Source organism: Telopea speciosissima, chromosome 2 (genome assembly GCF_018873765.1).
Source record: "Telopea speciosissima isolate NSW1024214 ecotype Mountain lineage chromosome 2, Tspe_v1, whole genome shotgun sequence".
Taxonomy (NCBI): domain Eukaryota; kingdom Viridiplantae; phylum Streptophyta; class Magnoliopsida; order Proteales; family Proteaceae; genus Telopea; species Telopea speciosissima.
In genome coordinates, this window is record NC_057917.1 from 74,811,226 (window position 1) to 74,834,570 (window position 23,345).

At 39.2% G+C, this 23,345-nt stretch overlaps 1 protein-coding gene across 1 annotated transcript; it reads right to left on the reverse strand.

Annotated features, from left to right (window-relative positions):
* Nucleotides 1–1,883: 1,883 nt before the first annotated feature.
* LOC122651985 (probable sodium/metabolite cotransporter BASS1, chloroplastic) lies at nucleotides 1,884–13,962 on the reverse strand. Its single transcript, XM_043845596.1, has 7 exons — nucleotides 13,308–13,962; nucleotides 3,260–3,353; nucleotides 3,146–3,179; nucleotides 3,013–3,067; nucleotides 2,846–2,929; nucleotides 2,478–2,765; nucleotides 1,884–2,394 (listed from the first exon to the last, which is right to left on the reverse strand). The coding sequence occupies exons 1-7, from the start codon at nucleotides 13,899–13,901 to the stop codon at nucleotides 2,242–2,244; spliced, it is 1,302 nt and encodes a 433-aa protein (XP_043701531.1). The 5' UTR covers nucleotides 13,902–13,962; the 3' UTR covers nucleotides 1,884–2,241.
* Between the last annotated feature and the right edge of the window lie 9,383 nt (nucleotides 13,963–23,345).

Below are 23,345 nucleotides of genomic sequence, written 5' to 3' on the forward strand. Positions count from 1 at the left end.
CTTCAAAATAACATGGAAATTTTCATCTGGTCATGGGTATGTGCAGGTTTAGACTTGATCATTGGAAAGAAATGTAAAAACTGTCTCAAAATTCCACGCAAAAGAAAACTAGCAATTCTTTTTTCTGAATGGAGAATCAAACATGAAAATTATAGTAACACTGAAGAGGAAATAATTGAAAAAGAAAATGCAAATGGGGAAAGATTGAGTAATGCTTATTATTTTTGGAGAGGAAGTAGTCCCATTAAAAGTCACTTTGAAAGAAAACAAAGACAATGGACATTTTTAGAGAAAGCATATGGAATTGAGGACAAACCAACCCCCCCCCCCCTTCCCCCACCCGCTCCGGAAAAAAGGTACTGTTTAAAACTTTAAAATGCATTAGAAAATCAATGTTGGTAATATTGGCACTCTACCTCTACTGCATAGTCAATAGGTCAATATCCTTCTTCGTAGCTCAACTCTTTTTGCAGCTAAACAATGGTAGTGGCGTGACCATATCAAATATAGGAGTTGTAATACCACCATTTATTGTGGAAGTAATGATCTGGTCCCTTAAAAAATGGGAATCAGCATTTTAGTTGCTAATAACTAAGAAATTCACACCTTCTGGAAGATGTTTTTTATGTGTACAGATTAATAAATTGATGCTTTAGGATGAGCAATGAGCCTCTCTGTATACATTGTGATAGACATCTTGCATTGCACACCCAAGGAATTCATAGTATCCAAAGGGTGGTGGGTGTTTTAGTGAATGCATGCATGCCTTATGCATGCTTAGCAAAGACCCTATGAATGCTTTTTTTCACTTTTCATTTGATGTGGCGTGCGGGTTCATCCCTGTGATTCACAAAGGGTATGATTCTGATTCGCATCAGCTTGAATTGAAGCTCCAACTTTTGAACCTCCCCCCCCCCTCTAGCTCTGAGTGATTAGTATTTACTTGTTTCAGCTCAAACATCACCCTTCCAAAAATCCAGGGCCTGTTGCTGTAAATCTTATCAATTTGATGCCAATATTCAAATTAAGGGGTCTCAAATCCTAGCCTGACCCAGGCTTACTGGCTCGGCCTCGATTTGGGTGTTTTCTTACAAACTATATGCTGCTCCTGCACCCTTCAGGCGAACTGATTGTCCTGCCCCTGGGTGTTTGCAAGGGCAGCGCATTGCACACGCCCATGAAGCATTCTTTCTCCCAACAAAAGAATATTTAAGAGATTGAAGATTTGAAATTAACCTCTGCGAGCTAAATATAGTTCAAGCAATCTCGGAAGGCAAGGCATTTTGTATGGGGAAAATCTTGTTGTAACTATGGTTGGTGAGAAAACAAAAGTCATAATTTCACCATTTTTTGCTTTTCTAGTACAACACACTTTTTTCTGAGGGTAAATCCTATCAGTTCACATTCTTTCTCCCAACATGAAATCGTACAAATGAATTTGCACGGGAAAGTGTAATAAGAGGGTGGATAAAACTAGTTCTGCATCTTTTATTCTTGCAATCGATAAAGATGATTGCGTTTGCGTAGTATACTAAGAGGACTTACGGAATGTATTTCTCAGTGCACAGGGAACTCAAAACGAATGTGTCTATGAAATTGCAAAATTTGTTACTGGTAGAGTAACCAGAGGGTGGATCCAAGTAGTTCTCCATCTAGTATTCTTTCAATCCTTTGGAATTGAGCATTGTAAATTCTAATGTCAAGCAACACTGTTTAGTTTTGACAGGACAGGGCACATCCAACCACATCAGAACTGGAAGAAGGAAGAAACCAGAGGAGAGGAGAGGAGAGGAGAGGTCAAGTCACGTGAGGAATTCCAATCCAACCCTAGGAAACAAAATTAGCATTAACACATGACAAAGAAAAAAAGTAAATATCATACGATAAAAAAAAATATACTAAACCACCAAATGCTGTCTTCATACATAACTCAATGCAAGTGGGAGGCCCGCAAAAATTGGTCTCTTTTACTTGCACAGTGGAACTAGTCTCAATAAGGCAATTTCATAATCAAACACCCTCTTTTGAGGCATAAACGCCCCAAGTACAAGCATGGTATACACATACCTATGAATCATCCCCTGGAGCTCTTAAATTAAAATGGAGCAGCAAGAATACATGCATCGTAATGCAAGGGCTAAGATTTTTCCAGTTATCTTTAGTTGAGATTGAGCATCAATAACAGTCATTTCATCAAACTGTGGAATCCTTGCACCCGAGTTATCAAGTAAAGAACTCATGTTAATTCTGCTTTTTGGTCGGTGTAGTGTATCTCCAGATACCAGCTAAGACACTACCAAAAATTGAGTGGCAAACACTGGAAACCGCACACGGTACTGCAGTGAGGGGATTTCCAAAATGCTGACCAGCAAGAACTACCCCGAGCACGGAATTCTGAACACATGCAGTGAAAAAATCGGACTTGTTATATTGAAAGAGAATGCTTAATATGGTCCATAAGAAATTCAGTCACTTACCTGCATGCCAACCTCAATGGAGATGGTTCGTGACGATGATATGTCAAGCCCAAGCACCCTGGAAAGTGCATAACCAAAGAAAAAGCCAGATGCATGAAGAAGACAAGTAGCAAGAACCACTTGTTTACCAGACATAAGGATGGAAGATGCACTTTGAGCAATTGCATTGCCGCACAGAACAGCTACAGTTAACACAGCAAGAGGTGGCATCAAGGGTGAAACCACTTCAACCACACTTTTGCAATACTGGTTCAAGAGAGCACCAACCAATACAGGGAGAAGTACAACCTGCATCCTGTCACTGACTCAGACATATAGACCAGGAACAGCATAGCGACAAGAGGAAGCTAGCTACCTATCACACTTACCTGCATTGTAGAGGCAACAAGTCCAGCTGCATCTACAGCAACAAATTGCCCAGCAAGTTTGGCAGTGAGGAAAGGGGTCATCACCTGCAATTAAGGAAGCAAATTTTGAGACCATGGGTGGGAACCGAGCTCATTCAGTAGAGAGTATATACGGTGTAATTCAATACCACAGCAGATAGAGTGCTTGCAGCTGTCATCAAAACTGAGAGGGCCACATTTCCACTGGAAAACATTAGAGGTATTAGGACAAATTACAGCTCAATGAAGAAAGGAAATGACTGTATTTCAGATCTGACATACCGTCCAATGTAGGTGACAATATTGCTTGCTGTCCCTGAGCCGTACAACAAGGAAGAAACATAAGAGGATGGATAAATAGGAAAATAAGAAGCAAATATACACAAGAATACCAACCTCCCGGGCAGCAACCCACCAATATCAACCCAGCCGCATAATAGGAAGGCAGCCCTAAGAGCTTGCTCACAAAGTATCCTGATAATGGCATTATCTGTCACCAGTCATCCAAGTACTTATTCAGAAGCATATAAGCAGCAGGGGAGTTGGGGGAGGGGACCACTGAATCCAAACAATGCAAGCACCATTTGATGCTGATTTAGCAATCAGGCTAGTTGGACCCGAATTGGGGGGGGGGGGGGGTGGGGAATATGAAAAATGAACCAGAGCTGTAATCATGAATTAAGGAGACACACACACACACTAATGCGGGTCAGAAATCGAGAAGAAGATTGAAGGAGGTAGAAGAAGAAACCGGAGGGGGAGGGGAGAAATCACACAGAAGAAAGGGGAAGAAGGAGCCGTGAGAAGAATAAGAAGGGGGGGGGGGGTGGTGCACACGCACAAACTCACTTTGTTTTCAATTCATTCTTGCATTCATTCCAAAATGTGGCTGAGTACAATCTTAAATAAAGACAAGAAAAATGTAAATCCCCAAAATAAAGACTCCTAATTACTTACTAAAACCATACTAACTAAAATAGAAACCCATAAACTCAAATTGGAAATTTCCCTATCTGTCTAATAACTACCTTACAATAAAAGATTACATAATAATTTCCCAAATAAAATAAACTTCCTACAATCCTACTAGATCCGAACACTCAAACTGGGCCTGGTTCAACTGGGTTTGGGTCGGTCCAATGTGGTACACCAGTTAGGTCGGCCCGGTCCAAGATTGTCCTGCATCAACTCTCCCGATGTTGAGAAAAACTCGACCACGAGTTTTAAAAAAGGAGAGGATCAACACCACTCGATCAACATCCACGATCAACAACTTGGATGGGGTGAACGTACGGATATAATCGTAAAGACAAGGACGACACTTCTCAAAGTACTTCAAGGGGATGATGAATTCTACGTGCCCAACCTTAACGTCATGGGATGTATCCATAGGGCCATATGTGTCGCCTTCCATTGTGTTCTTGACCTCCATAGTTTCAATCTCAAGCTCCTTAGGATCCTCTTGGCTGGTCACGATCATCACAGTTGTTAAAAGGCTAAGTTCCTTGGTCTCGACCTCATTGTCCACTAATGCGACCATATTGCTTTCGACGTCGAGTGTCGGTAACAGGAACTTCGCGGGCTGGATCTTCCTTGAAGACAGAAATTACTGAAACTTCTTCATTCTCAATCAACGTTGCTTCAACGTCAGGCTCTTCGGGGACTGTCCTATAAGCAAGTGGGGCAGCCATTTGCATTTCATGGGTAACTGGAAGGTTTTTCAAGACCTCTCCAATCAAACGATCCAACCGTTCAAGTCTTGAGAGCTCTTCATCCTGAGTTGATTTGTTCGTGAAATCCCATGACCATTCAGTATTGCAGTTCACTTGTAACTCACTTAGGCATGAAAATTGGATGTTCAGTGTACAACAATCATCATAAACATTACGGTCTTGAAGAATATTCCTTGCTGAAACGGCACTCAAGAGTGATTGATACTGGATAAGGGCTTGAGAACTATCAGACTTATGAAATGTTGTCATGACCTTTTCCACAAATCCATAAGGAGAAAATACCTGATGCAGTGCTTCCACTGTTACAGGATATAAGAGGTGATGGATTGTAACCAAGAGAATTCGGTTGCATTGTATCAGAGTCCTACTATTGGTCAATTCCCGTAAATATGGTGAAGTGTAGAACATTGATGGCACAATTATAAATATAATGGGATCTATGATATCAATGGCAGAATTGTAATTCAACTGAAATTGCTAAATGGATGGCAGATTGGTAATTATGGAGATTCAACTAAAATTCTGAATGACACGTGAAAGATGGGGGGCAAACTTGGAACAAAAAGAAAAAAGAAAGGTGAATCCAATTATGAAGAAAAGGGGAGGGCAAATTGGAAAAAAAAAGGGACTTTAAAGAGGGACTTATCGTGTTTCAGCACTCAGTAGGGTGGAAGACGTGTTTTAGAGGGCTGAAGAGAGCCTTCACGTGGAGTTGAAGACGTGGCGAGGAGGGTCGTTTTCCTCTGGCAGCGGGATTTTAGCAGGAATCCAGCGGAGAAACCAACGGTACAAGAATTTCGAGCCAGCAGTGGTGGAGTTTGAAATCAACGATGACTCCCACGGCGACGATGGAACCGCGCTAGAGTGCAGGAGTCCGACAACGACGGGAACCAGGGATCTCTTCCTCTCTCTCAACTTCTTCTCTTCTCTGATCTTTTCTCCCTCTTTTTTTTTTTGGCGGGAATCGCAGGGGTGGGTCACTAGAATCGACGAAAGGAGAAAATAAAAAAAAGGGTGGTGTGGAGTTGTCACTGGGACTCAACAGGTTTTTTTATTTTATTTTATGGGTTGCTGTTGGCGGAACCCCAAAGTGGGAGGGTTCGATCGAAGTTGTGGAGAGGGAAGGTGGTGGGTACAGCTGTACAGGGAGGGTTATCGCTAAGGGAATCAGGAGTTGGAGGGGTTACGGGATCTGGAGTGCTGCGGTAATGATGCAGCGATGGGATGGGTCTGCTTAATTATTATTTATTTCTATTTGTTTTTTGGTCGCTGTTACAGCGAGGAAGAAAGGGGTTGTTGCGGTTGGGGTTTTGAGGGAAACAAAAGGGAAGGTGGGAGTTGGTGCTGGATGCGAAGAGGGCGGCAATGAAATGGGCCGAGGAGATGGAGAGCTACCGTGAGTCGTCGTAGCGCCAGGTTTGGCTCTGATACCAGATAATGCGGGCAGAAATCGAGAAGAAGATTGAAGGAGGTAGAAGAAGAAACCGGAGGGGGAAGGGAGAAATCACACTGAAGAAAGGGGAAGGAGCCGTGAGAAGAAGAAGAAGAAGGGGGGGGTGTGCACACGCACAAACTCACTTTGTTTTCAATTCATTCTTGCATTCATTCCAAAATGTGGCTGAGTACAATCTTAAATAAAGACAAGAAAAATGTAAATCCCTAAAATAAAGACTCCTAATTACTTACTAAAACCATACTAACTAAAATAGAAACCCATAAACTCAAATTGGAAATTTCCCTATCTGTCTAATAACTACCTTAAAATAAAAGATTACATAATAATTTCCCAAATAAAATAAACTTCCTACAATCCTATTAGATCCGAACACTCAAACTGGGCCTGGTTCAACTGGGTTTGGGTCGGTCCAATGTGGTACACCAGTTGGGTCGGCCCAGTCCAAGATTGTCCTGCATCACACACGTACACCCAAAAAAAAAAAAACCCTCACCAGAAATGAAGGCAATAAATGCCCATTGCAGCGGAGGAATGGATCGGTTCCTATTGTGTGTGAACTTTACAGTTCAAAAAAACTAACGGGAAGATATGGGTTACCTTTTGAACCGCAATCAAAGTTCCTCCACGCGAACTTAGCTCTTCCACACTCGAGAAATCGAAGGTATTTGCACGCAGTGCTTACGTTCGTCAGGGAAACACCGGACAGATACTCTCTCAACTAGGGTTTAAAAAACTCTAATTTCACAATTTAAGAGATGGAGAGGGAGATAGAGCAATACGTTTGAAGGGGAGGGGGGACTACTAAAATCATTGGAGTCCCTTCCCCTCCTCCCTTTTTTATAGTCTAGGTCACCCACTAAGTGAGCAACCTTGTCTGAGTCAGTTTAAGATTCACAATACTTATCTGACTGAGTTCGGTGAGTCCCTGTAGTGACAAGTGTCTTTGTCAATCCCTATAATGACAAGTATCCTTGTCTATAGCTAGTGTTATTGTTGCTACATTAGTGAGAAGAGGTAGGATCCCATTGGGAATCTTTACCTAATCCAAATACTTTATATTTACCATTAATCTAATCAATGATAATTATAAAATACTAATAGATAAGTTAATACCATTATCACCCCAAAATAATAAATACTTCAAAATTTAATCCTATTAATTGCATATTAGTCACTCCACTAATACAATATCACATAACAGGCTATACGGCATGTAATTGCATTCTGCCAAACCCCAATCCATCGAACATGTAAATGTAGAGATGGTGTCAATGATTGGATGAAAACAGTTTGTTAAATTATTTAATAAATAATATGAATTTTAAAAAACAATTTGCAAACACTTTACAAAAACAACACCGGATCCGGATTTATGTCCAATCATAATCAGACTTTCTCTCTCCTTGATATTCCCCAGAAGGACAGTGGATTCCGTGTTGAGTGATTCTTTCATTCACGACCAAACACCGTGAATCCAGTTCACCGATTTATAGTCTGGAAGACATCAACCATTAGTGCACCAAAATCCACGATGTGCAACTACAACAATAAGGACCTCTCAGGTCAAGGGAGCAATTGAATTCTATAAATGTGAATCTTGTTACTTAGCAACTAGAAGTAACACATGCAAGATTCTCGTGCAATCCAGTGTATGTGTACTCACATATGTGTCTTGGAATCAACATTTTGAAGATCACATGATGTAACGACCATATGAACAAGATGTTGAGTCATGTCTCTAGTTGAGTACGTTTTAGTTGAAAACCTAAGGACAACCAAACCCTCTTTAATATCATGCAAATTAAATTAAAATAATATAAAAAATGAATTCCAGGTTTTGATGGACACATATCCAATAAGAAATGAATTCAACCTACACAAAGGGCAAAGCTCATAAATTAGAGATTATCCTATGGACTCAACCAACATGGAACGAGGTCTTGTCGAGATCTCCGAGATGAGATAAAGGACGAGTTAAGGAAATAGTATCGACACGAGATCTCGGTATTAACTCGGTATCTCAGCGAGATCTCGGTATTATCTCGGTATTTTACATTAATTGTATGATTTCTTCTACTAAATTATGTGTAGAATAGGTCCTATTAGTACATCGTAGCCTACCAACCTAGGGTCTGAAGTCAAACTCCTATTTGGACTTGGATATTTTAAAACGTGATAGTGCCATTGTGTTTAAATGGCCTAAAATAGGCTGTATACCAAGTTTCATGACCTAACTAGGTCAAAAACCCACCAAAACCTGCCTTCGAGTTCCAAAAAAAAATAAAAATGCACCAACTCACCGAGATCTCGGCCCAACTCGGTTTTCTGCCTGGCCGAAACCGAGTACTTGAACCATGTCAACCAGATGTTAAAAACATAAATAAGTTCTTATCATGTGAATCGAGCTTCCATTGTGCATGCCTTGAAACAAACTAGAAGAAAAGATAATGGAAGAAATAGGAAACAAGTACACAAGAAAAAAGAATTTAACATGGTTGGGCCTTATTGCCGATGTCCATTGGATGAGCAATCAGCCTTCACTAAAAGGGAGAAATATGCAACTGGAAACAAGAGCTTTCACTCTCTCCCATACCAAATAATGGAGAAAAAACAAGCCCTCACAACTATACCCTCTTGTTTCTCTCGTAACTGTAAATGCTCACTCTATCTTTTTTAACATCTCTCTTCGGAAAAAGGCCTACTTATAGTGTTACAGGGGGAGAACCATTATTTTCTTCCAAGAAAGGACCAAATCTTTTGGATTTAAACCAAATCCAATGGTTGAGACTACACAACGTCTATGTGTGAAAAGTGAACTCATGTCCATCAGGTACCTAGGCATATTTTGTGCATTAGCCTTACTAGTTCTGGAAACAGCCTTTTTGCGAAAGCAGGGGTAAGACTTCCGACATTATGATACTCCCCAGACCCCGCAGTGGCGGTAGCCTCGTGCACTGGGTATGCCCTTTTTAGTCTTACTAATTCTAAAGCCATCAGGTTTGGTACGATCCAAAGGTCGAGATTATGTCTTGAGACACAAGTAAGGGTTTTTCCCCTAATAAATTCATAAATAGACCTTAGATATGATGCAATCATTGCAATGCAAGAGAAAAGCAGAAGGGGCACAGTTGTAAAAGATCTTTCATGTTTTCTCTGTTCTGTTGGAGATCTTACACCATTTACAGATTCTCTCTTGGTTGATCATCCCTCAGAAGCAACCGGGGTGAACAACCTTAAATTGTTGTTATTGTATTTGCTTGTTTTCTTTTCTCCATTATTGCTTTTTTTCTTATTTTGTTTAGAGAAACCCATCAGACGCAACAGACATTATGCAGTTCCAATCTCTTTTGATGATGTTTGTCTATGTTGCCTTTGAAAGTACCATGTAGAGCAATCACAACGCATACCAAGAGAATAGCAGGGTTAATGTTATCTTCTAGCGGATTAAAAGACTAACTGAATACTGAGGGATTTCCTCTCTCACAGTTGGCTCCAAAAACCTTTTCAAGACACTCCCAAGTAAACTCCCCCCCCCCCCTCTTCTCTCTGAAAGATCAAAGGGTCAACATCCCTTAAAGGCATGGTCCACCCTTAGCATAGACAAACTGAGGGCAGAAAGAGGGAGAGGACATCATTTAAAATTTGTAGGATGGAAATTAATGTAGTGCTAACCCCAAACCAGGAGTATCCAGTGGGAGATCAGCTTGCGACAGGATCAATCGCTTATCCTAAAAGCTCGAGCTGTTAAGTGAGAGCAACAACAATGTATATCACATAGGGAATAAGGACAAACCAAAACTGAGAGAAATTTAAATAACTTAAAAAGAGGACTTGACTGATTATGCTCTAATTCTGGCCGAAGGTCTATTATAGACTGGGAATCAGTCCTACAAAGTTTCACTGAATCTGAGGGTTAGATTCTCAGTTATGGAGCAATCCTACTTGGGGAAGAACAATTCAACAACTGCATAATCGATGGACAGAACGGGGGTTCAAACCAGAGATCAATTGAGGCTTTAACAGTTGAATAACCACCTGATCTGCAGGGCTAGAATCATCAACAGTACTTTAACTTTGGAATCACCACCAATGAGCCTACTGAATCACCACAGAACCAAAGGCAAAAGCCAATCTTTTATTACTCAAATTCGGGTACCGGGCTGTAGCCCCTAACAAATTTATATAGAAGACTGAAAAATAGACTCAAACTAAAAAATGAAAAGGCCTAAACCAATCTTGAACTGATTAGGAAACTGAAATAATAAAGGAGAAAGACTGAAATAAGACTTCACTTTTAGAGACCTATTCCACCCTCCTAACTAAAACACTCAATAACAAATAAAATAAAGAGATATTTCGAAAATACCTCTTCAGCAGTATAGATTAGCCTTAAAGAAAGAAATACCTCGATGGTTGAATCCATAATAGATACAACCTGATAATGGCGGTAGAACAGGGGATCCAGAAGCAGCAATCTCCACCAAATTGATTTCAATAGATCAGAAACTTCATCGGCAGACAGATAGATATAGTAGAAGATGACCCTAGTTTGTATTTATATCATCGAAACTAGGGTTACATATAATAAATAGGCAGCATGGGCTGCTTCAGCCAAAATCGAGATTTGTTTGTGTGACTATCAAACCAGAAAAGGAAGAACAGTGATACTAGTTAATAAAGCTCTGATACCATGTTACAATACCAGAGTTAGAAACCAATAACCGAGAGAGAGAGAAGAAGAAGAAGAAGATCAATGCAATTTAGAACCCAGTCCCACACAGTTTAACAGGGCAGTGTGGACATATCATAAGTAATTCACGGTAGAGGGACTCCCTCTATCACGGTGACATACAAAGACACCCAGTCCCACACGGTTTAACAGGACCAAAGGCCCAACACTTAGAACCCAGCCCAAGGCTTATTTCCACTAAAATAAGCCCCACTTTGCTGATTTATCAGCATCAGAGATTCTCTGAAGAAACTCAAGGATGGTGAACATCCCTAACAAACTTCTACAATATCTCATAAATGAGATCATCAGAAAATTCCACAGAATCACCAATCAACTCTATTCTAGATTCATATTCTTGTCATCCTCCATACTCTATTGTATGTTTTATATTCTGTCCCTTATGAGAGAAACTTCCCTCCACTGAATTCGCTGTTCAATCAGAAAAACTTTCATGTTTCAGTATAATATTAGTGAGGATGTCATTATTATCCGACTCTCAATCCATTCAATTCAGGTAAATCTTCTTTGATTCACATATCAATGAAATTCCACCCACATCACATTATTAAGTTGAATGACATAGAAGATCGAGACGATATTTGACTAGGGTCTTACCAGACCTTCTTTTGATCTTTAAAAGCCAGACTCATGTAGATCGAAGGAGGAGGAAGAGAAGATGGCCAGCCAGCCTTTGTGTCTGGGTTTGGTCCAATTCGTGGGCCAGCTCTGGGCCCATTAGGAATTTTCTATTTTGAAGGTTCTTGCTATAAATAGGAAACCTATCTCACTACATATGTGGTAAGATCCTATTAGTTACTATGTTCTTTTGTTTCTATTTTCTAATTTCCTTATTGTACAAGGCACAGCCCTACTACATGTGTAAGACTGTTAGACACTTTCTATTTTGCTGTTTTCCTTTTCTACAGGCGCAACTGAGCTGCTGCCTTTTCTTCACAAATACCATGTGCAGGTAGCCTAGGAGAAGAGGAGCAAGCTACCCTCGCCTACCTCCCATCTATATCTATAGGCGGCAATGGTAAGAGCTGATAAGCATGGTAGCTGTATTGGCGACCTGGGCCAGCACTCTACATTCTATCTAGGTTCCGCTATTACCCTCTATATATTATAAGGGCCTTAGAGCCCCACCCCCACGATTTTGAATAGTTGAATGAATTTTGGCTTGTGCCATTGTTATTGCTGTAAGATACAGTTGAGTGGTGAGATGCGCTTGTGGTTAGTGAGAGACTGACCAAGGCCATAGGTGAGAGGCCTTGGTCATATCCCCTTCTTCTTCCCCTTGTTTCAGATTTATTTTTCTGCAACCCTAGGCCTATTGAAGCTGTCCGAGACCTATTTTTCCAAGGATGAGATCACTGCCTTGCTGTGTTACTGTGGTGAGGTTGTTGTAGCTGGTAACAACATAATTGTCATGGCGTCTAGGCGACCCAAGCCATTAGAGGGGGGCCTAGACGCAAGGTAAACAACACGCCTGCATAAGCGATCAAGGCGACACTAGTTATCAAGGCGTTTGGATGCCAAGGCAGTGTCACCTAGGCGACTCCTTGACAACTATGAATACGAAGCTCTGTTGAAGCCATTCCTGCCATCCACATACCCTGCAGCATCTGGTTTTGAAGTTCTGTTGCAGCAATTTTCTCTCTCTTATATTCTCCAATCTGTCCAGCAGACTTGTGGGGTTTTGAAGAGTTCATCTACTGTTGGAGACCCTCCATCGATCACAAACCAAGCTCCATCTAATGGTTAGTTCTGCAGCAGATGAGTAAGTTACTAACCTACTTACTCATCTCATGCCTATTTTGTTATCCCTCACTGAATTCAACCACAGACCCATGTCGGGGATATAGAGAGTCAGTAAATGTGCTGTAGAAGCTAGCAAGTAATGAATTTATTAACTTTCCTCAAAGCTTGGCTTTATGGTATAAAAGAGCATTAAGTTGCCAGAAAAATATTTAACCGAGCTGGTGTCGGAAGCAACATGCCACCAGGGAAAAAAAGTATAATCATTAGAAGATGATATATTCACGAGTGATGCCATACTGAGAAAATGAAAATTGGAGGATATTGCAAGATGATAAGATCATGAGCAAGATGACAATTCTGAGAATTAATATGCATGAGAAGGTGAAACTGCAATGACACAATCTTGTCCAGCATGTCTAGAAACGAAATATGGTCATGGCATGAGGTTGAAGATGAACAGCAGTGATTCGGTTTCCCTTCCTGACATAAGTCAAAGGCTTTGAAACCATACCAAAAAGAGAGTTATTCAGTTCCTCCCAGATCTCAATTTTGAACAAACAAAGCTTACTATTCAATGAACATGGAAACAGAAAAACAAGAAATAACAGTCATTCATCTTCCTGTAGCTCAATATCAATGAAAGTCGATGCTAATCATTTTAAAGTAACTAGGAAACCATGATAAGTTCATAAGAGAAAGAAATCTCGACCCAGATACAGAATCTATGTAAGCAAGTCAGAGAAGGAAGCAAATGAAACTGACCGAGTATTGGAGAACGAAGCCGGCGAGCAATTCTTTAGGCATCGACAATGCGCCACGGAGATCGTCAAAAGTAAGAGTCATGCCCATACCGAGCATGGTGATGGTAATGCCGAGAATGGTCCACTTGGGTCGAACCCAATTGAAGGAGCTGGGCTTGAGGAGACCCAGTAGGCATCCCAATGCCACCCACACTGGAAATGCCGTCGATAACACTTCTCCAACCAATTCAATCCATCCTCGAAAGCTGCGGTTCCCGCCAGCATCACCATCAACAACGGCGGCAGTTGAATTGGACGAGTGAAGAGGAGAAAGTGAAAGGGTTGTTTCCTTTCGTGATCCCGAGATGAATCTACTTGTCGAGACGCAAGTGAAGTCTCTTGGTGGTAGCTGAGAGGTTAATTTGAGCAGACATGAGGGAGAGGAATGGAGAGAACGAGACTGGAAGATCCGAGTAAAGGAGGGTTTAGAAAGGGAAGAAACTGGCAGCAGCTTAATAATACTTCTGGGATTGGTTTTGATGGAATTGTAATTATTTGGGTAAAGCGTTACAACGCTACTCCTCCCAATAGGATGCGAGGGCGAAGCTTGCTGCATCTTCTACCTCTGTTCCTCCGTCGAGAATTTGCTGTGTGATCTTGGCCGGTAAATCCCGGAGTCCCGGTAGTCACTCCACTCCTCCTGCTGCGGCTTCTACTACTACTACTATGTCAGCAATAAAACGAAGAAATATGGAAAACATGATGTGACCCACTGGAGGATGAAATTTTCCATCCTTCTATCATAATATGGTGACTGGTGGTGAGTTGGTGATTGCACCAAAAAAAAGTGGAGAGTTAGTGACAGTATATTTTGAAGGGAAAATGGCTTTAGATTCATTATATTCGGATGCGAAGAAAATAATAGAGAAAAAATAAAAAAGAATAAAAAAATTGAAATTTGAGGAAAGAGATAAACACATATATCAATCATTGCATCATCATAATTTTTGTCTCTTTTTGTTTGTTTTTTTCTTTCTTTTCTTGACAGCCACACATAGCAAGGTTCTTCATTAACAGATTAAAAATAGTTGGAATCATATTTAACACTTGGATGGAAATAGAGGGCATGTCAATAACTTCGCTTATAGGAGAGCATATAAATGCAATTTTCAAGGTATATAACTCCAGCAAGAATCAAATTTTTAGTTAGTAATCCAGAAATTTTTTCTTCTCAAATCAATATAGAGAATTTTAAAAAACTATTTGTGCATGTTGTCTCCTGTCAAATTTAATGGTAGATCATAAATGAAAATTTATTTTATTATGTCTCATGTGAAATTTAATGATTTATCTTAATTACAGTGTCCATTATATTTGGAGCTTTTTTATTTATTTTTCAAGAATTGTTTTTCTTAAAACAAAAAATGAATTTTTCCAAATAAATTTCAAAACATTACCTAACTTGAACCACAGGCAAAGTAGGGTTGGGACTTGGGATAGAAATCAATCCATAGTTTGATAATATGGTTGAAAGCCAACAACATTGCCATTGTGGTAACAATGCTAACGGTCCATACCTATTCACCTCTCACTGGTTGATCCAAATAAATCCTTTAATGAGGGTTCATGTATTTGTATACGATCTTGCTCATCCAATGGTTGAAGGTGCGACTGCATAGCCATTCACAAAACCTTTTGCCTCTCTATTTTTACAAACATTGTCCTATTAGTCCCAAGTCCTAACTGCCCTACTCTAACCTTAGCATCCCATTCGTTGGAAGAAAAATAAAATACCTACTTTGTTACATCAAAAGCCTTAATTAACTGAAGTGTTCAGGAAAATATTAAATACTTCCCATGGCCACCTTTCGTGTGTGTGTCTTGTGTGATCAATTCTACCATCTGATAACCCATCCAAATAATCATTGATTCATTGTTGCTCAGCCTTGCTTCTTTGCTCGTTGCAGCACTTGAAACAATCCCCAAGTCTTCGACTTCTAAGATGAAGGGCTCAAAACTACCATCAGACCAAAAGATGCTTAATCCTGTATGATAAACCTCTGATAATCCTAAATGATGTTGCAAAACAAATCATTATAAACTCCAATCTATAAAGAAGGTGCAAGGGACTACTAAGGGAGTGTAGTGGGGGACCTGGCTTCTGTCCAACCGTGGCAGGAGCTAGACGGTCCAGCACTTGGAAACCACTCCAAAAACAGGGGTGGGGTGGTTGTTTCACATGTGGCGTTCAGGTGAGATCTACCTGTGAAATTACCATCCCACCCCTGATTTTGCTATCATTTAGTGAAGCTAGACGATCCAGCTCCTGCCACGCCACGGCTGGACAGAATCTTTTTCCAGTCTATGGTTTGAATAATCACATGACTTTTATACATGATGTACAACCGTGTTTGTCAAGAAGATTCCATATTAAGCAGTTGGCTCAAAAAATAATTGACCTTCCGCTATGACACAGAAAAATTTAGAGTGTTTTTTTATTTTTTTTATTTTGGATAGGAGGATAAGATAAAAAGAAAGATATAACCTACACAGAGGGGTTAGAGTCTTAGAGATTATCTATCCGGAGAATCTTTCTCAATTCTAATTTGTTTAGTCATCAAAAGACTATAAACCAAAAAGATGACTCAGATGATTCTAATGTCTAAAACCTAGAGAACAAAAAGGCTCAATAATCCATACCCAAGAAAAAGAAAAAAAAAGAATTTAGAAAAGGCAAATACAATTATTTGCATGGCCCACAACATAGGAAGGCCTAATAGTGGCATGGTGCTACTACACAAAAGGTTGATACCCGGGCTTGAGCCATTAGATAAATAAGGCAGGGTTCATAATATCTCTTCTTCAAATTCAATCATATATCTCATTAATTATTAATTTTAATCGTTCATTTGTTTATCATTTTTCCAAAAGATTCTTTTCATAGAATTTTTTTTATTTTATTTTATGAAAGACTTAATTAGAAATTGTATTTTGTTAAGTAACCAACTCAACTTGAGCTAAAACTTAAATTATGAACAGAGGATCCTATGCCTGCCTACCAATAAATTTTGGTCCCCCCTGATCTATCATGGTATAGAAAATAAGGACTTCTTATGCAACAAGAACATCCAACCATTTGATTCCCATTTAACCTCACAATTAAACGGTCATGAGATCAACTCTTCTTGGGATCTACAGTTCTATATATACAATGGAAAACTCAGCTGTATCTTCTAAGTAGTTGGATTTTTTCAAGTTTGCTAGATGGCCAGAAGTTTTAACATCTGCAGGTAGTCTAACAACCAATGACGAGAAAGAGGCAAAACTTTATGGACTTTTGCAAGAATGGAAACATGCTATGAAGGCGAATATTAACATCAAAGAAGTGTGGTGCTACAACAAAGATCTATGTTCTATTTTTTATCCAAATGACAAAATATGTTCATCCTGTAACTTACTTAAAAACTATTTCACTCTAGTTGATGAAACTATAAATTTCTCTAGCGTTAGTTTTAAATGGTGTAGTAACAAAACCTTCTACAATATGGTTTTGGATTTAGCTAGAACTAGTTTCAATAGCAATTGTACTATTCCATATCCCAGTGATGTACACATTTCTTTTTAATCAATATGAGGTTTTATTTTCATTAAAAAAAATTTTGTATTTTCCAAGCTCCAACATTAATCCTCCAACCCACCTTCCCTTTTTCCCTACTCTATTTTTATATTCTTCTTGTGCTAAGATTGGGCACCCTAGGGGGCCGCCCTCGATTGAAGGTGGGGAGTGGGGGGAGAGTAGCGAGCGGGACCTTTAAGGTAGGAGATGCACAAGCAGGTCTCTTGGTGCAGAAGGGGGTCTCGAAGTTGAGACTGAGATCCTCAACCCTGGAAACTATCACAGCCTCACAGGGCACAAGCCACCAGCCCAAGGCTGGCGTTCGCTCTTCCTTGCTCACTTTAGTTTGTCTTCTTAGTAAAAAAAAAAAAGAAGGGGATGGTTAAACCCACCTTCCCCTCCCACCCCCACCACCCAACACCCCCTCCCCCCCCCCCCCCCAAAAAAAACCACCTTCTCCTTCCCTTTTCCTAGCTCTCTCTGTTAAATAAGGTGTCAAATGATTTCTCAAAAATCCCATTGGGGAATATTTGTTCAGGAAGAAGGGGATGGTTAATTAAGCAGCTTGATGATTATAAAGACAGACACAGCAGAATATAGAATGAAGGAAAGTCTCAACTGCTGCCAAGTATTGCCAAGAAAAAGGTTTTTCTTGAGCAACCTCTACATGAAATTGTGAAACCCATCAAGAGTGCAAAACAAGGAACCATGAATCTCAGTAAGAAAAAAAAAAATTCCTATCATTGTACCTAGTGGTTCCTTGGCAATCCAAACCAGCAAGCTACAGTGAAATTTCTCTTCACCGATGGCTATCATTGCACTTGAAATGAGTGTGACCCTAGATTCGTGTGTTAACCCTTCATCACTGGTTAAGTAAAGCTCTTCCCTCCAAAATTTGTATGAACTGCACTATTTAAAGGAGTTTGTCCACCCAGCCTCCCATATTAAAAAAAAGGGTAATTTACACATACCACCCCTGAGGTTTGACGAAAGGATAATTTTACCCCCCAGTTTTGAAAAATTCTGCGTACCCCCCTGAGGTTTGCAAATGGTAACAAATAAATCCATTCCGTCAGTTCATGACTAACAATGTTAAAAACATAAAGTGAAATGACAAAATTGCCCCTGCAAAGAAAAAAAAAACCTGCAACTCATCGATTGGGGAAGATGAGTTGCAGGTATCATTGTAGGGAACACCATGGAACCGATCCCGATTCACTCTCCTTCCTTTCCCTCTTCCACTTGCTTCCGTTTGGCATTTGCTATGTCTGCAACTAATTGTGCAGAAACTTGGCGGAGAAGTTTGGAGAGAAGCAGGAGTACGGGATAATGGAGATTGATTCCATACGAAAACTTTGAATTAATCTCTTCTTTCATCTGATTTATTCATTTTTTTTTTTGTCACTGTACACTCTGATGGTTCCAAAAGTTTAAAGCAGTGAGCATTTCCAGAACCATTCTCAAAGATAGAAGACTAACCAAAGAAGAAATCAAGAACCTATAACCCCCCAAAAAATATGCTTTACTCAAAACAAGAGAAAATATGGCATGAACTAAATGAAAAGTAAAGAAAAAGGGGAAATTACTGAAACAAAAACTCTCAGAAGTCAGAACTCCTGAATGAGACGAATTGGGTAACGAGTAACTATTTTATACCTAAATTGGAGACAAGTTCGTTTTAGAGAACTATTGTACGTTCTCATTCCCAGTCTGGTTAGCTAGACTTTGGCAAACCTTGCTATCCATCAAGCAACTCTTGATGCTGTTCCAGTTCTTGGTGTTGTTAACCCTGTTCTGTAACCAATTCGAATAATCTCCCAAACCTTGCTATCCATCAGAAAATGAGGGTTTAGCTCCAGAAAAAGCCCAAGGTTGAACCATTGAAGAACGGGAGAAAGTGAGGGCTGGGATTAACCTTTTGGGGAAAATATGGGTCATTGATCAAAGGGAATGTCGGAATAGGACGTCTAGTGAGGGAGAAAATGTGGATTTAACACCAAGTATGCAGGGACAAGTGCCGATTCCCATCTTTCCATTTCTTCCATGTTGAAATAGAGAAAGATCGAGTCTCTGAATTGTTGGAGTATGAAAAGAAAAAATAAGCAAAATCCCCAACTCAAGTTGCAGGAATTTAGAGAGGAACTGGGCATGGAAAAGAGTGGTCAACTCAAGTTGCGGCTCTGCTTATTTAGTTGCAGCATTCATTAGTATTGTTTTGTGTACGCCTGAAAAATGCAGTTGAGACCTTATGCCTATGTTTTGTTTAGTTAGATTTATGCTTATCATGCCTGAATATCGTTAGAAGTGGGTTCCCATGAAATCAGTGCAGATTTTCATGGTGTTCCCTACAAGGATACCTCCAACTCATCTTCCCCAATCGATTTGGGGAAGATGAGTTACAGGGTTTTTTTTTTTTTTTTGCAGGGGTAATTTTGCCATTTCACTCCATGTTTTTAACACTGTTAGTCATGAACTGACGGAATGGGCTTATTTGTTACTGTTTGCAAACCTCAAAGGGGTACACAGAATTTTCCAAAACTGGGGGGTAAAATTATCCTTTCATCAAACCTCAAGGGTGGTATGTGTAAATTACCCTAAAAAAAAAGGGTTTTTTATCGAGATATTGTTCTCTTACTCAACCCTATTTGAAATATGGAAAAAGAACATTACCTGGTCACATACCTCCAGCACTCAGACATAAAATCTTGCAAAAATACCACCCACTCCCTAGGAAATAAAAAATCTCATCCATATTGATGCCCTGCACACATTCTCATTGACCCGCACTAGTGCATAGGGACTAATTTTTTCCACTGTTTATCACAAAATTATTTCTCTATCCCCTACTTTTAGCCCCTCAAATTTGCAGTATGGTATCACTCCTTTCAGGGGCCAAACAGATGCACAAGATTCTGAAATACAAATCCAACTGAAGACCCCCTCATTGCTAACACACACATCTTAACTCAAAGGCTCGAATTTAGGACGAAGGATTTTGCCCCACGTTTCAAATGGAACTATTTCCTCCTCCCCCCCCCCCCCCACACCAATCTAGACCTTTGGTAATACGGAAGACATGAGTAGTTAACTAGTTATCCTAAATATTCAACTTTGATGTGAAAACAATACATCAATAACATTTCAGCTTCCATGTACTCACTAGGTACTAAAGCTAAGCCAGAGATTACACTATGAAGAGTAACCTTTCATTGTGACTCAAATTTCAATACAAAATAAGAATACTTGGTGAGTTTATTAAGAAAAATAACTCAAAACCAGATTCTATAATCACATAAAATATATATTTTTTTAAAATAAGAGCTACAAAAATGAATGCTTAATGAAAATCAACAGCTTTACTACAACAAAGAGCTAAACAAATAATGACTGTCCCCCAAACCCCATAGTCTATTAATAAAAAATAAAAAATAAAAAAAGAGTTTATAGTCCAAAGTTAGTGATGAGATAAAAAAATTCAAGAAAAGGTATCACAGCATTGCTTGAACTAGGAGTCTGACTTGGCCAAGACCAATTGAGTCTCTTAGGCACCGTTTGATAACGTTACGCATTATTTTCTGTTTCGTTTCTCATCAAAAATGTATTTTGGTGTTTTTATTTGCGAATAACGTTTCTAGTTTGCAAAATGGTGTTTGATAAACCTATCTAAAAACGTATCCAGAATACTTTTAATATTTTAAAGGTGTTTAATAAAACCTGTTTCAACAAAGCTTTGTGATGGTATAATCCATATAAAATCAACAATGGTTAATGCATAGAGACACAGGGTGATCCTTGGCTGCACCTACAGACCTACTACAAAAGCAATCAATCTGTTATAAGACCTCAAACAAAAAGCTAAGAGTTGTCATTCTCAAATTACCTTAATTTGAACGGTTGAATAAAAAGGGTCTTAATAGATTTGAACCACTAACTTTTGGAAAATGTTTATGTTCCAAGTGTTGTACCAACTTGAGCTAAAGACCCATCAAGTAGTGAGAGAAATCCAAGTTTTCGATCTAGAACAAAGGATGGTTGAGTGAATCTTATAACTTGCAGAGGCTCCCAAATTTCAAGAAGATCCACGAGGTTGGGTTCGTGCACCAATTATCGCCAAGCCCGAGATTGAGACTTGTATCCACAACCTCGCTAACTCATTCTCAGCAACCTCAATTCTATGTCCCAACAAGTACCATCATTGATGGATCTCATCGTAGACTACTTGCAGAAAGGCATATGACTGGCAGACAAATCCCTGCCTCGAAATATAAGGCAAATGACGATAAAAGGAATACAACTTCTTCTTTGTCATTGATATAGAACTATATAAAAGGTCATTCACCATGCCATATTTGTCCTAGGTTTAATCCTGAATACTTAAGAGTTGTATTACCCCACCCTACCCGAATCCAACCCAGTTTCACACCTTATCCTACTCCCTCCCCTATAAAAGGTCGTTTGTTGTTTAGTTCAAATATTTTATTCTTCAGACAATTCATGTTTTTGTATTCAATCGCAGTTCTTGTACTTTTTTTTTTTGACTCCGACATTTTCGTCTTCAGATCTATTTCTTGCTATTCCTTCTTGTTCAGATCTGTTTTCCTTCTTTAGGTAAAAAAAAAAAAAGGCAAGAAGATATGACTCCTAAACCACCTATTCTTCTTCGGACTCAGATCTACATTTTAGTAATTTGTAAGTAAATAGTGATGTCTTTAATTTTTTTAACTTTTTAATAATTAAAAATTTTGTAGATTTGTTAAAGTAATGATCACCGTTGTTGTGCCACCTCCTCATGAGAAGAAGTAGAATAAAATATTATATTATAAACGAGTTGTTGTATTCATGTTTCTTCTACTTCTTCTCATGAAGAAATGGCACAATGTTGATCACCACTCCAACAAATCTACAAAAAAAAATATTAGAAAGCTAAAAAAATTATAAAAATATTAAAGACATCACTACTTACCCACAAATTACTAAAAAACATATCAGAACCTGAAGATTCGATAGTACAGATGAACGTAGATGAAGAATAGGTGACTTAAGAGTCATATCTTCTTGCCCCTTCTCTTTACCTAAAGAAGGGAACTAGATCCAAACAAGAAGAAATAGCAAAAAATAGACCTGAAGACGGAGATGTCGGAACCAAAAAAAAAATGCAAAAACTACAATTGGATACAAAAACATGAACTATCTGAAGAATAAAATACTTAAACTAAACAGCAAACGACCTTTTATACGAAAAGATAGAATAAGATAAGATGTGAGACTAGGTTGGGTTAGGGTAGAGTAAGGTACTACAACTCTAAGTATTCAAGATTAAACTTAAGACAAATATGACATAGTGAATGACCTTTTATATAGTTCTACATCAATGACAGTGAAGAAGTTATATTCCTTTTATCGTCATTTGCCTTATATTTCGAGCATGGAGTTGTCTGCCAACCATATGCCTTTCTGCAAGTAATCTACGATGGGATCCATCAATGGTGGTACCCATTCTCTAACTAAAACAAAACCTATGTTTTATCACCCAAAAAATACAAAGAATAAAACACAGAAAAAATATATATATAAGGCAGTAACATCGGGCCTCAACTGTTTCTCTATATGCCGGCAAGCGATACAGCCGGCCTTGGGTGACTGCTAGCTCAGTTCTCTCAAAGGCAATAACAAAACTCATCATACCCTAACTACAACAAAACCCATTGGATCGGACAAAAAAACCCATTCCAAAACTACAACAAAACACCTATTCTATCGACACAAAAATTACAAAAAATTAAAACACAAAAAGGAAGCTTAAGACCCTTTGCTCGGAGCTGCTGTTGGATCGGCCAAAAACCCATTCCCTAACTACAACAAAATCCCTATTCTATCATCACACGAAAAAATAAATAAATAAAACACAAAAAAGAAATCAAAAATAAAAAAAGTCTAAGATCCTTTGTTTGCAAAAGAATAAACTCCGCTCAGTTCTCTCAGGGGCAGAAACAAAAATCCACAAAAGGCCTTCGTGGCTTCTCTATAGGCCGGCAAGAGAACCAGGCTGCGTCAGAAGAGAGTTCGCCCAGTTCTCTCAAAGGCAGTAACACAACCCTAAAGGGAACGCACTCATCCATATTTATAGAGAGGAATGGAGGATTAGGGAAACTTCAAATGCCCAGAATACCCCCAACTTTCACCGGAATTTCTGAAGAGCTGGTATGTTTCTGTCTGCCATCCTAATCGATAGATGCGCAACTATCCTACTCTCTTGGATCAGACGGTTGAATTTTCCACGCAACCAACCCGAGGGGCCAGACGCAGGGTACGTTAACACCTTCGTCCATATCTCTTCATCTAATAACCTTTTTCATATAAAATGATTTTGTTGTGTTCTTATGTACGAGAAATAATTACTTTAATACCAAGAATAGGTTTCAATTTATCAAATTACCTAAAGTT

Coding starts and splice junctions, on each gene's coding strand:
- LOC122651985 (XM_043845596.1), bottom strand. CDS start 13,901: ATGCAGCAAGCTTCGCCCTCGCATCCTATTGGGAGGAGTAGCGTTGTA. Junction 3,180..3,259: donor GGTGGGTTGCTGCCCGGGAG/GTTGGTATTCTT, acceptor TGTACGGCTCAG/GGACAGCAAGCAATATTGTC. Junction 3,068..3,145: donor ATTGTCACCTACATTGGACG/GTATGTCAGATC, acceptor AATGTTTTCCAG/TGGAAATGTGGCCCTCTCAG.